Source organism: Anguilla rostrata, chromosome 1 (assembly GCF_018555375.3).
Source record: "Anguilla rostrata isolate EN2019 chromosome 1, ASM1855537v3, whole genome shotgun sequence".
NCBI classification, from domain to species: domain Eukaryota; kingdom Metazoa; phylum Chordata; class Actinopteri; order Anguilliformes; family Anguillidae; genus Anguilla; species Anguilla rostrata.
In genome coordinates, this window is record NC_057933.1 from 15,819,360 (window position 1) to 15,832,036 (window position 12,677).

The 12,677-nt window shown below is 39.7% G+C and overlaps 1 protein-coding gene across 4 annotated transcripts; it reads left to right on the forward strand.

The window, feature by feature from the left end:
• Positions 1-5,211: 5,211 nt before the first annotated feature.
• Positions 5,212-11,589, forward strand: si:dkey-229e3.2 (uncharacterized). Of its 4 annotated transcripts, XR_010328671.1 has the most exons (7): positions 5,219-5,616; positions 6,687-7,225; positions 7,960-8,111; positions 8,231-8,366; positions 10,414-10,500; positions 10,916-11,116; positions 11,460-11,589. XR_010328671.1 is itself a non-coding variant. In XM_064325072.1 (6 exons), the coding sequence occupies exons 2-6, from the start codon at positions 6,938-6,940 to the stop codon at positions 11,036-11,038; spliced, it is 786 nt and encodes a 261-aa protein (XP_064181142.1). In that variant the 5' UTR covers positions 5,220-5,616; positions 6,687-6,937; the 3' UTR covers positions 11,039-11,589. The 4 variants fall into 4 exon arrangements, 2 of the variants coding, with proteins under 2 accessions (XP_064181142.1, XP_064181156.1); XR_010328672.1 differs by having other exon boundaries at positions 5,212-5,616; positions 8,024-8,111; positions 10,916-11,589; XM_064325072.1 differs by having other exon boundaries at positions 5,220-5,616; positions 10,916-11,589.
• Positions 11,590-12,677: the final 1,088 nt, after the last annotated feature.

The following is a 12,677-nucleotide window of genomic DNA, read 5'->3' on the forward strand; positions in this document are numbered from 1 at the left end:
ATATATTTATAATATATATTATATTAAACCAACCCTGTTTTCTAGAGCGTTTATCGATATTGCATTGGCTACGGGCAATGGGCCAAGTAGGCAAAAAAAAAAAATCTAAGCCAACCACTGTGCGCAGATGCCAAAAAACTTGAATATGTGACCAACCCACTTCTTGAACTTCTCTTCTCATTGCCAAACAAGCTGTGATCTGGTGCTGAGGAACAGCACTTGAGTTTTATCAGATCCTGGTGCGATACCACAGTAAATTTCTCTGATTTCATGGTTGCCAAAGTGCAGTGTGTAACTAAGTGCTACTGTGATACTGTGGATGAAGAGTCGAGTTTAAAGAGTGCAGTTCCATAAAATTGCAAATAACGGACAGTGGGACAGCATATATGGAGAATTAAAGCCTTCAGACAAACTAAACAAAGATATCTGGTTCAAGGACGGCCACAGAACATGGAACATAGCATAAAATGCAGACACACTGATTTTCCTTTACCACCGAATCAGAATCACAGCAAGTCATGGGACTTGGTGTCATGCGTCAGTTTTGAGTTTATTTTTCTCTCTTGCCTTTCCATCTGATTGCATTTCACTCCACCCATAAAGCTACACTAATGTCTACATCCCATCCTCCATAATTTGTATGGAATGTCTGAGTTGCTGTCAAGCCCCATGTATTAATCTTTGTGTATACACATACAGAAAGACCCATCTTGCCAGAGCAGTTTTTGGTTAACGTGTAAGGACTTTGCCCAAAAATGAAAGAGAGGTCATGTGACCCAGATCACCCACATTCCCAATTTATCGCTGGAGTAAATGGGGGCTGACCATCTTGGAATGCCCCATACTGACACTTTGTAACCCCTGTCCCGTGACTGTGGTGGAACTGCAGAGAAAAGCAAACAAAGAAAAAAACTAGGAATCAGTTGACTGTACTGTTCTAGAAGGTCTCTGCAGCCAAGGTTCATAAACTGCAAATACTTCAAATGCTTGGTCTATTTAGGCAATTATGGATATGGAATTATAGAAAACAGGTGAATAACTGTTCATGCTGCTTAATTGTTATTGATATCACTCCAAGTGCTGAAGGAAGGCTTCTGTATAAACCACGTTACTTTTACAACAGCATGAGTGAAGACAAGAGAACCCAGTGAACACAAGGCCAAATATAGACGGAATCTAGACGCCTAGAGGGGTGGAAATCTTGGTTGAGAGATGTTTTGATATAAACAGACTAGGTTAGCTCAATTTAGTTCCAATTTAGTTTAGGTTTCTCAGGATATACCCTGGCTATGTCCTAGAAAACATTTACTTTTCAACCAAATATAGCCGGGTTTTCACCGAACCACCTGACTTCGGCAAGAAGTGGCAAATTCAAGAAAAAGCAATAAAAGATTTTGAGAATTTAAAAAATGCAGAGGCTAACATGAAGAATTCCTCTGAATCTAAGTTTTATTTTCCAAAACTTTTAATTGTTTCTCTAATCAGTGCCACCGTATTGATTTCCCACACTCTTATTTTTTTTGAATTCTTGTTTTAATGGACCTGCTACTAGCTTACTATATTTATGATCCAGTGAATTACAAGTACCAAAGCCTCCTTTCCTCTCATTCTGTCTCAGAGAACAATGCGCACCCTGGCAGTGTGGGATAATGGCTGGAAATAATGGACTTAGTGGCATAAAGCCACCACCTTATCTTCTACTGTGAAAACCCTGCCACTTGGACAACAGGTGTCAATGGACTAGTGTGAAAAATATCATACTGATCTTCTGTCCTGCAGGCCAGGGCTATACTGTAGCTGAGAGATGGGACACCTCAAAAGGAGACTGGATGAACATTATGGTGGATCTTGAGCTTTTCCACAATTTCATTAATTTTCTCCAGTGTCGATATCTCCAATGGTTGAAAGGCTGTGCAGATGATTTGAATCTATGGCTTAGTCCTTTGTTTTCAAAAAAAGGAGGTCCAGTGAAAAAACAAGTTTTTCCTTCAGTGCAGCTAAATGTAAAGCAGTTAGAGATTCTGATAAGACCCAGTGCAAGAAAAAAAAGTGTTTTGAAGAATTTACGTGAGAACGGTACAGTCATAATAAGATATACTCAGTTCTTAATTACCAGGCTCATAATTAATTCTGAGAAAATCAGATTGCAGAGGTTTGCATTATCCAGTAGTATAGAGCAGCTCTTGTTCCTGACTGAATGGGAAAATGTACTCTAACTCTGGTCTAAATGAGTAGGACCTTCAGACAGTCCTCACCCCAGTTCAGTGCTTGCACAGACCTTAACTGGGGGAAAAACCTCACAGTGGCTGTGGTAACATCTCACAAACCAGCATACAGTCCATGTAAAGCAAAATATTATGATGTGAATGTGTGTTTTTATTTAGATTTTTTAAAATAGGCCAATTTTACAGCTTGATGTTTTCTATTTCTTGATTTAAGCTTTGGGTTTACCTGCATTCTATTAAATACAGTTTTGCAAGAAAACATCTTGCATAAGTGACAATGCAAGCATGGGCAAATCTCCAAACACATTTTACTCTTCTGTTACTTGAAATGAATCTATGTCAATTACATGCAGTGCCCAGCAAAGGAAGAACTACACACAAAGTTTTTTGAAAATTCAGGTTAAAAACAAAAGCCCAGAGATTTGAGAATGTTTTCACTATTGTTTTCATTGACCCAAGGTCTTGGCACGGAAACTCTGAAGGAGATGTTCTGTTGTCAGATACTTCCTCTTTGCTTCCTGTCGGAATTATAGCTTTTTTAGAGACTAGTGATAAGGTCAGTTCAAGCTAAGGATAAATACTGGTCACAGTCAAAAACCATGTGCAAACAGCTACATTACACTGAACATAGTAACATGGAATACTGAATAGGGACACGCATGGAGGCAAGTCAGAATAATGTCTTTGAAGTTACTCTTTTACATTGCTTGAGTAATTCCATAAAATGTTTACATCAAATGTGTAGGGGAAAAACTGACTGAGCAACCACTGTTCATATATTTCATAAAACAAAACATCCAAATATTCTGAATGGATACTCAAGTTAGTTTGCAAGTAAATGCTTTGAGGAGTGTTTTGTGAACATTGAGGAGTCGGCTCCTTATTTTTCCCTCACTGATGTCACAGGAAACAAGGCCACCCTTGGGAAACAAAGGGGTGACACAGGAGTTTCCTGGAGTGAAAGTGAACAGATGGCGGTTGGGGGGCAGGGCTGGTGGGAGTGGAGGAGGGAACATACAAAAGAAGTAAACATCATCTACCAAGGGAATTAAACTGATTGAGTTTTCTTGTGAAATCACACTGAATATGCTCAGGCAGACAGGGGCCTAAAGATCACACAGTCTATGTAACTTCAACAGCAGTGTCCAGAGTGCTTTATCTTAGATTAGACTACATCCTGAAAGCATCATTTCATTTAGATTAGATATAGCTTTTTAATCTTAAACAAATGCCACCCACTCACAGTTCTATGGCATCATACCTTTGACACCTATGGGATTCACTTTTATACTTTTTTGTCTTAATGTCAAGATGACAACCTCCTTTGCACTTCTAGCCTCTGGTATTGACATACACCACTGTTTACTTTAACTCTCAATCTGAGGCAAAATGTCAGTTTGTGATGTAAAGATTACAGTTAGACTGATGCAGCTGTGCTTTCACCTCCCATGTTTCCATCAGGTGCCCTTTAAGACAGAAAGTGCTGGTCATGAGAATAGGCAGTATCCACTAAGACACGTCGATGGGGGCAGTTTTTCTTCATGCATTATTGATGCTACATTACAATTCTGCTGAACCCAAAATACAGGGAGTCCCATGGATTAATAACTGTTAACGATAGCATTTATGTAACTTATTTCCTGGCACAGTGAACGACATGAAAATGTACTACAAAATACACATGCAGCTTTCAGTTATAGGCTAATCTTGTCTAATGTTAATGTTTCCAGAAAATAACAATTGTGGTAACATACATATAATATGGCAAACAACAAATAGCCACCATATTGCAGTATGTAGTGGGTATATGAAAAAAATTTCTCACCTAATTATATGTTTGCTTTTGTTTACGCTACATTAATTGGAGGAACCCTGTTTTCTGCATAGTTCTAGTTCAAGCGTCAGAAGAATGTGTATGTGTGTGTGTGTTTCTGTGAGTGTGTGCATGCGCACTGTTTTCAGAAGACTAGCTAGAAACATTTTGGAATTTGGAATTAAATGTTAATGCAACATATAATTGTACATTACTCTACTGTACAAACATATCTTATAATGAGGGAAATGTATAATAAGGATGATGACTATTGGGGGAACATGCTCCCACTCTATTTCTTTATTTGGGGGTAGAATCAATGTGGTACCAATGATATTTGTAGCAAGTCAAACAAAATGAGTATGAGCAATACTTGTCAAATTTCGCTGAATATCTACAGAGCACCGGAACTCGCATGAAATTAATGAGTGAAACATTTCTTATGGGGTCAAAAATGACATGTCTGTGTCCTGTTAAACTGAATAATGAATTGAAATTTGGTTTAAGAAATCTTAGAATATGAATATTTTGGTGTGAATGTCAACGTATCCAACCAAAATCTGTATCCTATTGTAATATAGGCAATAGGTAAACACAGATCATTGGGGAAAGCAGTTATAATTAATCAAGGGCGCCCTCTACTGTTTGAAATTAATGTCTACAGAAGGTTTATCAAACTGAAAACAATTAGCCACATTAATTCTGGTTAAGAAAGACATTGTCAGACTAGCTGAAAATAGTCTACATTTAGAATGAAAGGAAGAACACGTCACATACATTGACACAACTTTCACAACATCTGAAGTCACAGGGGAAATATACTTGGCTTGGGAGGAGTATTGTTTAAAGAGAACTTAAAAAAAAAAAATTTAAGAACAGCCTCAAACATGGTGTCAATCAAAGCACGAATAATCCGTTAGATTCAAATTAAGATTTATTAACAACATGTCAATAAAGCTGTGAGCTTTATTTGAAAACAACAGACATATGATAAAAGGGTTTCATTATTCGGTGTCTTACTCATTTTGCTTCTGGGAGCAATATAAGCGATATACAACGAATTACAGAGTAAAAATCAAATACGTGGGTGTGACACAGTTTGTCAGTAGATACAGTAATGACCCAGGATGACCCCAAATAACCGTCAAGGAATGCAGGAAGTGATACGTTAATATACATTTATCACTGCACTGTGGTCAAAAAGAATTAAGGTTTGGTGTTTTGCACAGGCTGTTATTACAAGTGTGGGAACAGGAAGAAGTTGGAAGAAATTCATACATTAATTAATTTATACATGCGTTCTGAATACGTGTAAATATCCTGTAGGCTATGTCTAGGTCATCACCTGCCTTTAAGGAATTCTCGCTTCAAAGACTTACCCTAAGTGATTTCCGGGTTCGAAGCTAAAGCACGGCATTACCGAATTAGCTTACTGTGAAGGATTCAGGCAGCTTAAATGGCAATAGTTTGTACATGGCCTTCCAGAACTGCGTTGGTGTAGGTTGTCATACATAAAAGTAGCATAGACGACTGAGCAACCACAAAGCCGTGCCACTCCTGATGGATAAAATAATCGAGGTGAGCTATCGGGATATGGTGTGTTATGCTATAGATGTTACGGTATCGTTGCCGGTTATACTTTTCGGGCGATGATAAAGCCATAAAGACGTTGTTCTTATATTTAACATTAGCTAATGTAGTTTAAGTGAATCAACAGGTTCTTTACTGGTACTTACTGGTTGTGGTCTTGTGGACGTTGGCTGAGCCTACTATTTTTTTTAACGTATGGATTAGAAAATGCACCTGTCGCTGCCAAGGGCACAACAAGAAGTCTAATGCGCTGATGTTTGGGAAAAAGTATACGGAAATAATATTTCGTGTTCTGGAGGATAAAGGAATTTTTTTTTTAATTCAGTTTTCAGAATGAAAAGTAGGCTACTATATTTGCGACCAGTGTTTCTGCGCTGTTTCCGAGGAGTTAAGCGGTTTAGCTTGTAATTACTGCTTCTTCGGAAATGAGTGAGCAAAGATTCCTCAGTCATGGACTATCCTGTTACAGTAGCCTATATTGGCTATGGTTGAACACTTCTAATCATATTCCCGTACTGTTAAATACTTGAGTATAGCCATTTGTTGACGTGTTCATTCGGTGCAGGTATGCCATGGTATAGCTCCGAAATGGACATCTTTATCATTAAACGTCTGTAATTTAAACGCCTGAAGCATTTTGTGCATAGCCTATAGGCTTATCATCTGAACAGCATTCACACATTCTGTTTATATTGGTGGACATAGCTATTAAGCATTGATTTCAGTACATTCAAAACATTGCATTTTCGATTGTAACGTTTTGAAGGTCATGAAACTTTAACAAATTCCTTTCGTTCGAAGTCATAGTAGGCAGGCCTCGTTACAGAGATTTATTTGGCTGCCTGCATGGGAAGATGTAAATTGCTGGACAATCGGTGTGCTATCTTGTTGCTATCACCCTACTGATTTTACTCGTTCGGCTGGTTCTTTATTTCCATTAGCCTACTCCCATAGCGTATTTTAAGAATGGAAGTTAAATAGCACTGGCAAAAACGTAAGTAGAATTTACAAACATAACATACACGTGTAAATAATGAGGCTTTTCCTACGTTTTGCAGGAGTGGTGAGTTCAGAAATATGCTTGTAGCCTACTTTGACAAAGTAACGCCGTGGTCAAGCAGGAGGACGGACCTGCAGTAAAACGGATGGAAACAAGTGAAACTGGATTAATCCCAAGGCTATGGAATGCATGTTTCTGGCAAGACACGGAGTCTCTCAGTTCACCACTTCAGATAGCACTTGCTTGCAGCCCGATTTAAGGTTATTTTCTCAACTGTAGCCTACATAGACAGATCACCATCACACTGAAATGAACGAACCGGCAATTTTAGATAGCTGTGATGGAAACATGTCTACCAACTCAGTTTATGATTCCTCTGATTTTGAGGATTCCTTAGATTTTGAGGATTCACCTGCCCAGGCTGTTTACGCACCAGTCAACGCAAAGTCGGACAACTCATTTGGTGAATGGACGCATTTCGTTGAAGAGGACAGGTGGAACCAACATCACCAACGCTCATCTTCTTCTGACCTTATTGACCCATTGACCGAATCACATTTGGAAACCTCTGAACATTCAACGTGTGCCAAAGAAAAGGTTTGAATATGTCCTATGCTGAAGAAAATTCAACTATAGATATGACCTCCGGGTGCACCTATATATATATATATATATATAGTTATTATTATTGTTGTTGCTCCCATTTATGAAAATGAAAATATTTGAATTCACCTAAATATGATGTACATTAACTGGGTGTTGTAAAATATTTTTTGAAATTTGGCATGCCCTTTTCTCACTTTAAGCATGTGCCCCTCAAAATGTCTCTGCACAGCCCTGACTAGTTGTGTCACTCTTTCAGATATTGATGAGTGAAGCCAAAGAATAAGGTTGCAACAGCACAAGAGAAAGCATGTGGGCTTGCTCAGTGTTGCTCTCTGCTAATAATTAGCCATAGGATCACTTTAGAAGGCAGGGCTGCCTTGTCTTGGCTTGCTGGATAGAGTCAGCATCTGCAGTCATCATGCCACCTTCCTGTATGACTTCCTGTGGCTATGCTGGTAAACGGGCAAATTGTAGATTGAAAAGATGCAACTGCCAGCATGCGCATATCAGATTTCTCCAGTTCTCCAGAAAACCTCAGGGATAAAAATACTTTTGATGAACAGGGGGGCAAATTGGTTTGAATTTAGTCATTTTCTGTGGGGCAAGCAGGCCATTGATCCTCTTTGCGACACTTAAGCTGTAGCATTCAGGGCCTACAGAAAAAAAAGCACTGATTACAAAGACATGTTTTCTCACCTGTTTTGATGACTTGAAATTTTCTACAGATTGTTGAATCCCCAAGTCCTTGGCAAATTTTTCACAATTCTTTTCCAATGGTGAACACATCAGAAGATGCACCCACCGATGAGGCGGAACCTCTGCTCCAGCTGTTGCAAAAATCACCGGAAACCTCTCCATTGAGCTCACCTGCGTTGTGGTACAAAATATTTGAACTTTACACTTACTTGATCCTGTAAATTATATTTTTCTAAACATGAATAAGCTTTTACAAAGCCATCAGCTTCACCACGTGTCCTCGCTTCATCCTCTGTGCAGTGACGCTGCCTCTCTGTGGAGCTGCCTATCGAGGGAGCCCAGTGGGCTGAGGAGGTCGGGGGCCAGTCTCTGCCCCCACACTCTCAGAGGCCTGCGCTCTGCCCTCAAAATCTGGGAAAATGTCAGCTCATACCCGGTGAGTGTGGAGAGAAACAAACGGTGCACACCATCCTTTCACAAGCCTTCACTAATATCCTGGCCTATGTGGATGAGCTAAGAAACATGTTTGATTTGATTCCCCGAAATTACTGACTAACAATGCTTGCTAGTGATTCAGTCATGTTACGTTTTATACTGACTGTCCTATGGTCATTGTGATGATTTCTGCATTTTCATGCTCCCCACAGAAATGCTCCTAAATAACTTTTGTAGTGTTTTGTTCATATACTGCACCCCCACAAATAAAGAACCGAAGTGTATGTGAAACATGTGTTTGTCCACTGGGTGGTGCTGTAGGACATTTCTGCAGTCATAGGCAACACGCCTACAGTAGAAAGAAAAATAAGTGAAACCTGTCTAGACACAAGACCTGACAATACTATATCTGAGAGCAGATGCATTCATTACCAGATTACTTCCACCCAGTTTCCAATAACCAAACAGAAGGTTATACATTGCTTTACAAAGAGGAACCAACACATTTTATGACAAGTTATGACAGTTTCATTGTACTGCCAGTAAGAGCATATTAAAGGAAAAAATACGAGATACACTTTCTTAATTCCAATGCTGAAGTGGCTAATTTGGTAAATCTGAATGAATGCTCTCAGGTGACCTGTGAAAATCAGGTACCTCTTGAAACGATGAAGTGTAAGATTGAACACAATTCTTATGCATAAAATACACAAATGAAGTCAATCGATTGATTGTAACACACTGGATATATATATATTTTTTGTGTGTGGACATGGTGCCGATGTCGGGTTCGTGTATAGAAATGCAGGCCGATTGGAAATCCACAGACAGTCTCAGGAGGCTGTAAGAGCACCTGCAGCTGTATGTTTGATCTGTGTGAGAGGATGACCCTGACTGCGCTCTCCTCCAGCACATTAGTGGCCGATATGCTTCCTGTGAGTTTACACCAGGTCTGATGGGCTTCCTGCGATGGATCCTATCGACGTATAATCAGAATCACTCGATTCGAAGCGGGATTACCTCTCGGACCTGCGTGTTTAGCTTGTTTAGCGTCTGAAACGTACGCGACGCACAGCCCCTGTAGTGCTGCCTGTCTCTCAGACAGCCGTCCTGCTACAGACAAGCGTGAAAGCAGCCCATGAAATATTTAGACGCGGTTGACAAGTATTTCTACATATCAACCCTTGAAAACCTTTTGGCATCTGGGGAAAGGAGGGGTCATTTAACAGCACCAATAATAAAGCCTAAGAGCCATGTCTTCACAACAACAGTTTATGAATCCAGCTGAAATTAAAGTTTGATTCCATGTAAAAATTCTAGCCGGAAATTAGCATTTGCTCTCTTATGAAACATGAGCACAAATAATGTTCCCTCTTACCTTTTCATCGATCTTATTGTATAATGTACTTGTAAGCTTATGTCTGGTTGTCAAACTTGCCAAATGGAAATAAGGGTTATGTGATATGAAGTTAGAATTTAGAATCTGTTTATAACCTTTCATCTGATATGTATGAAAGTACATATAATAACTGGGTAAAGAGTTTCTGAAATAGATTATACACTCCTAAAGTGACTGTAATTTTTCTAGCACATCTAACATATTTCCAACCCCTAGAATTTCTAGTAATGCAATGGTAAAAGATAATGACTTGCAATGAAACATTTTTTTTCCACCGCAAAGCCAACGATTTCTTTGAAGCATATTATTTGAGAGCCTTCAGAGAACCTTGTTGAAATGACTCAGACGTCTCACACAGGAAGTACTATACAAGAAAAAAAAAAAAGAAATTTCCGGACTTTCCAACGAGCTGAGCAGTTCCTTCTATATAGTGTTGCGATATTAACTACACGTGCCTACCTACACAGTGCCTTGTTTGTATTGTGTATTGTACATTGTGTAGTAGGTTGTGGTTGCTGTCGTCAGAATTGGGCCGGAGGCAATGTAAGGAAGACACTCCTTCATTTCCATTCCGCATGCAAACCGCATCGTTGTCTTGCATCTCCTGTACTCCGCCCTCCTCCTCATTTATTAATCCCTCACTTTTCAGCGGAACGTGCCTCCTGCTGAGACGAGCCCCGTGGAGACCAGTGGGGTGCCACCGAGTCCTCCTGCCGGCCCGTTGATCCAGACCAAGGTGGGGGGGAAGAGACCGTGCTCCGCTCCGAGTGCAGGTCTTGTGAGAGAGAGGGAGGGAGGGAGGGAGGGAGGGAGAGGGAGAGGGGACACGCCCTTATGCTTCCACAGTCATTCTGCGTTGTGCTTTTCCTTCTTTCCTAATGAGCAGAGAGGGGTGTGTGATAATTTATGTGTGCGAGTGAACACCGCAGGTGGGTGACAGCAGTGAGATTTTTAAGCCCCTAACGAAGGGCCTGTACATTATTAATAACACTGTGTGGTGCCTGGGGGGGGGCTCCACTTTGAGCGAGATGATCTTAGCTCGTCTGAGGTCGATGGGAGTTTACCCATTTAACTGTTTTACCTCAAGAAGCTGTGACTTTCCGGCTGCCTCCCTCTCCATTCCTCCATGCGCTCCTGTGTCATTCCCACAGCTACTGGCACCTCCCCACCATCGAGACTCCCCAAGCTTCCTCTACCAGATCTCCCACCAATGGGTCTCCAAGCACAACCTACGTCTGCAAGATCACAGCCACAAAAAAGGCTTCTTCTTCTGAGTCCTGCTCCAAAGCAGTCAGGGACCAGGACAAGGGAATTCCATTCCTATAAATGGAAAACTATTTAAGGCAACTAATGTAAGCCTGATAGTAGACATGCTGCTATTATCAATTCCTGTACCATTTGTCCTAGGATTAGTTTGGTACGATGATTTTAATAGCGGAATTTTGATACTATAAGGAGTTTGTGTATTCGTACTAAGTACTGTAATTCTGGAACCCACAGAGTTGGTTTTACTGTCACTCAAGTCCAGACAAAAGTGCCTTTGTGCAAGAGCGTCAGCCTTTCCAGATGTAGGCTGTCTCTCTCTAATTTACAGAAATAGTCGGTGAGCTGTAAGGAGTCTCTCCACCCAGATTTATCTGTGCTATTACTTTATAGCTGCTTAGCATACTCACGTATGTATTATTTCCTTTAAAGTTGACATTTGGAGTTTGCAGAACAAAAACAAGCAATTTGAGGGTGAGTACAACCTAAGAATGTTCTATTAGTTTCAAGGAGCCAGGGACAAAACATAAGCTGTTATAAAATAAAATCTGTTACAAACTTATTTATTTATTATTCCTTATTTGTCGTGCCTTGTTAAATTCTCAAATGCACATATTGCATTAAAGGAACAAAGCTTTGTTTAATTGGCTTATTAAACTGTTTTTTTAGGAGTTAAACCATCTTGAACAGGTTATAAAGTTAATCAGACCACCAAACCTTCTCTTCAGATGCCATAGGAAAGGCTGTGCCGTGTTGTTTCCAAACAGGGCTCTAATGTCTAACTCCTTTTGGAAAAGGGGGAAAACTCCTCACCGAGATGATGCAATTCACGGTAAAGCTGGAAATATGTAAGAACTTCTTCCCACTTTCTACCAGCAGGGGGCGATCTAAGGCCTTCCATTCATTTCTTCAACGAGTGAACTGTTTTCCACTTCGCTCTTTGTCTCAGGATTGCATGCAAGGCTCTTCATTTGTTTCACCAAATGATGCACTTTAGTACCTTCCTATGAATTTCTGGTTTTAGAACAGAAAGCCAAGTCACCCTTGTAGAATAGATTTTATCTCAAGAGATTTCCTAGTTATAAAAGGGTAAATAAACTAAAAATTGTAATAATTACAAATCTGCAAGGTAGAAAACCAAAAAGAACAGTAATTCCCCAAACAAAACAACATAGTTGATATATTGTGTTTAGGAGTAGTACAAATGCTTTCCATAAACAGAAGATACTGAGTGGTGATAAAACCAGACAGGATCAAAAGTATGAACTGCAGCAATATATGAGGGCTTGGAGAAGATTTTTATTTTCCATTTATATTTTTTATTTAGACCTGCTACAAAGGTATTGCATAGAATATAATGGTAACAAAAATATGAAATTATGTACACAACACATACACACAGGTTCAGATAGGAACTTAAACCAGTGAAAAATCCCCTTTGAAAAAATAAAAAAAAGACATCTGAATTATCATGCAATGCAGTTTTATGGTCCAAGTCATTCATGTTGCCCATTTAATATATAGCTAGATGCTTAAATATAATATAGCATTTACCAAGCAACACAGAGTTGAGTGTGGCTAGTAAAGGACAGTGTTTGCTGCAAACCGATAGGATAAAGGCATAGTAAACTAAGCTCTGGACTTGCCACT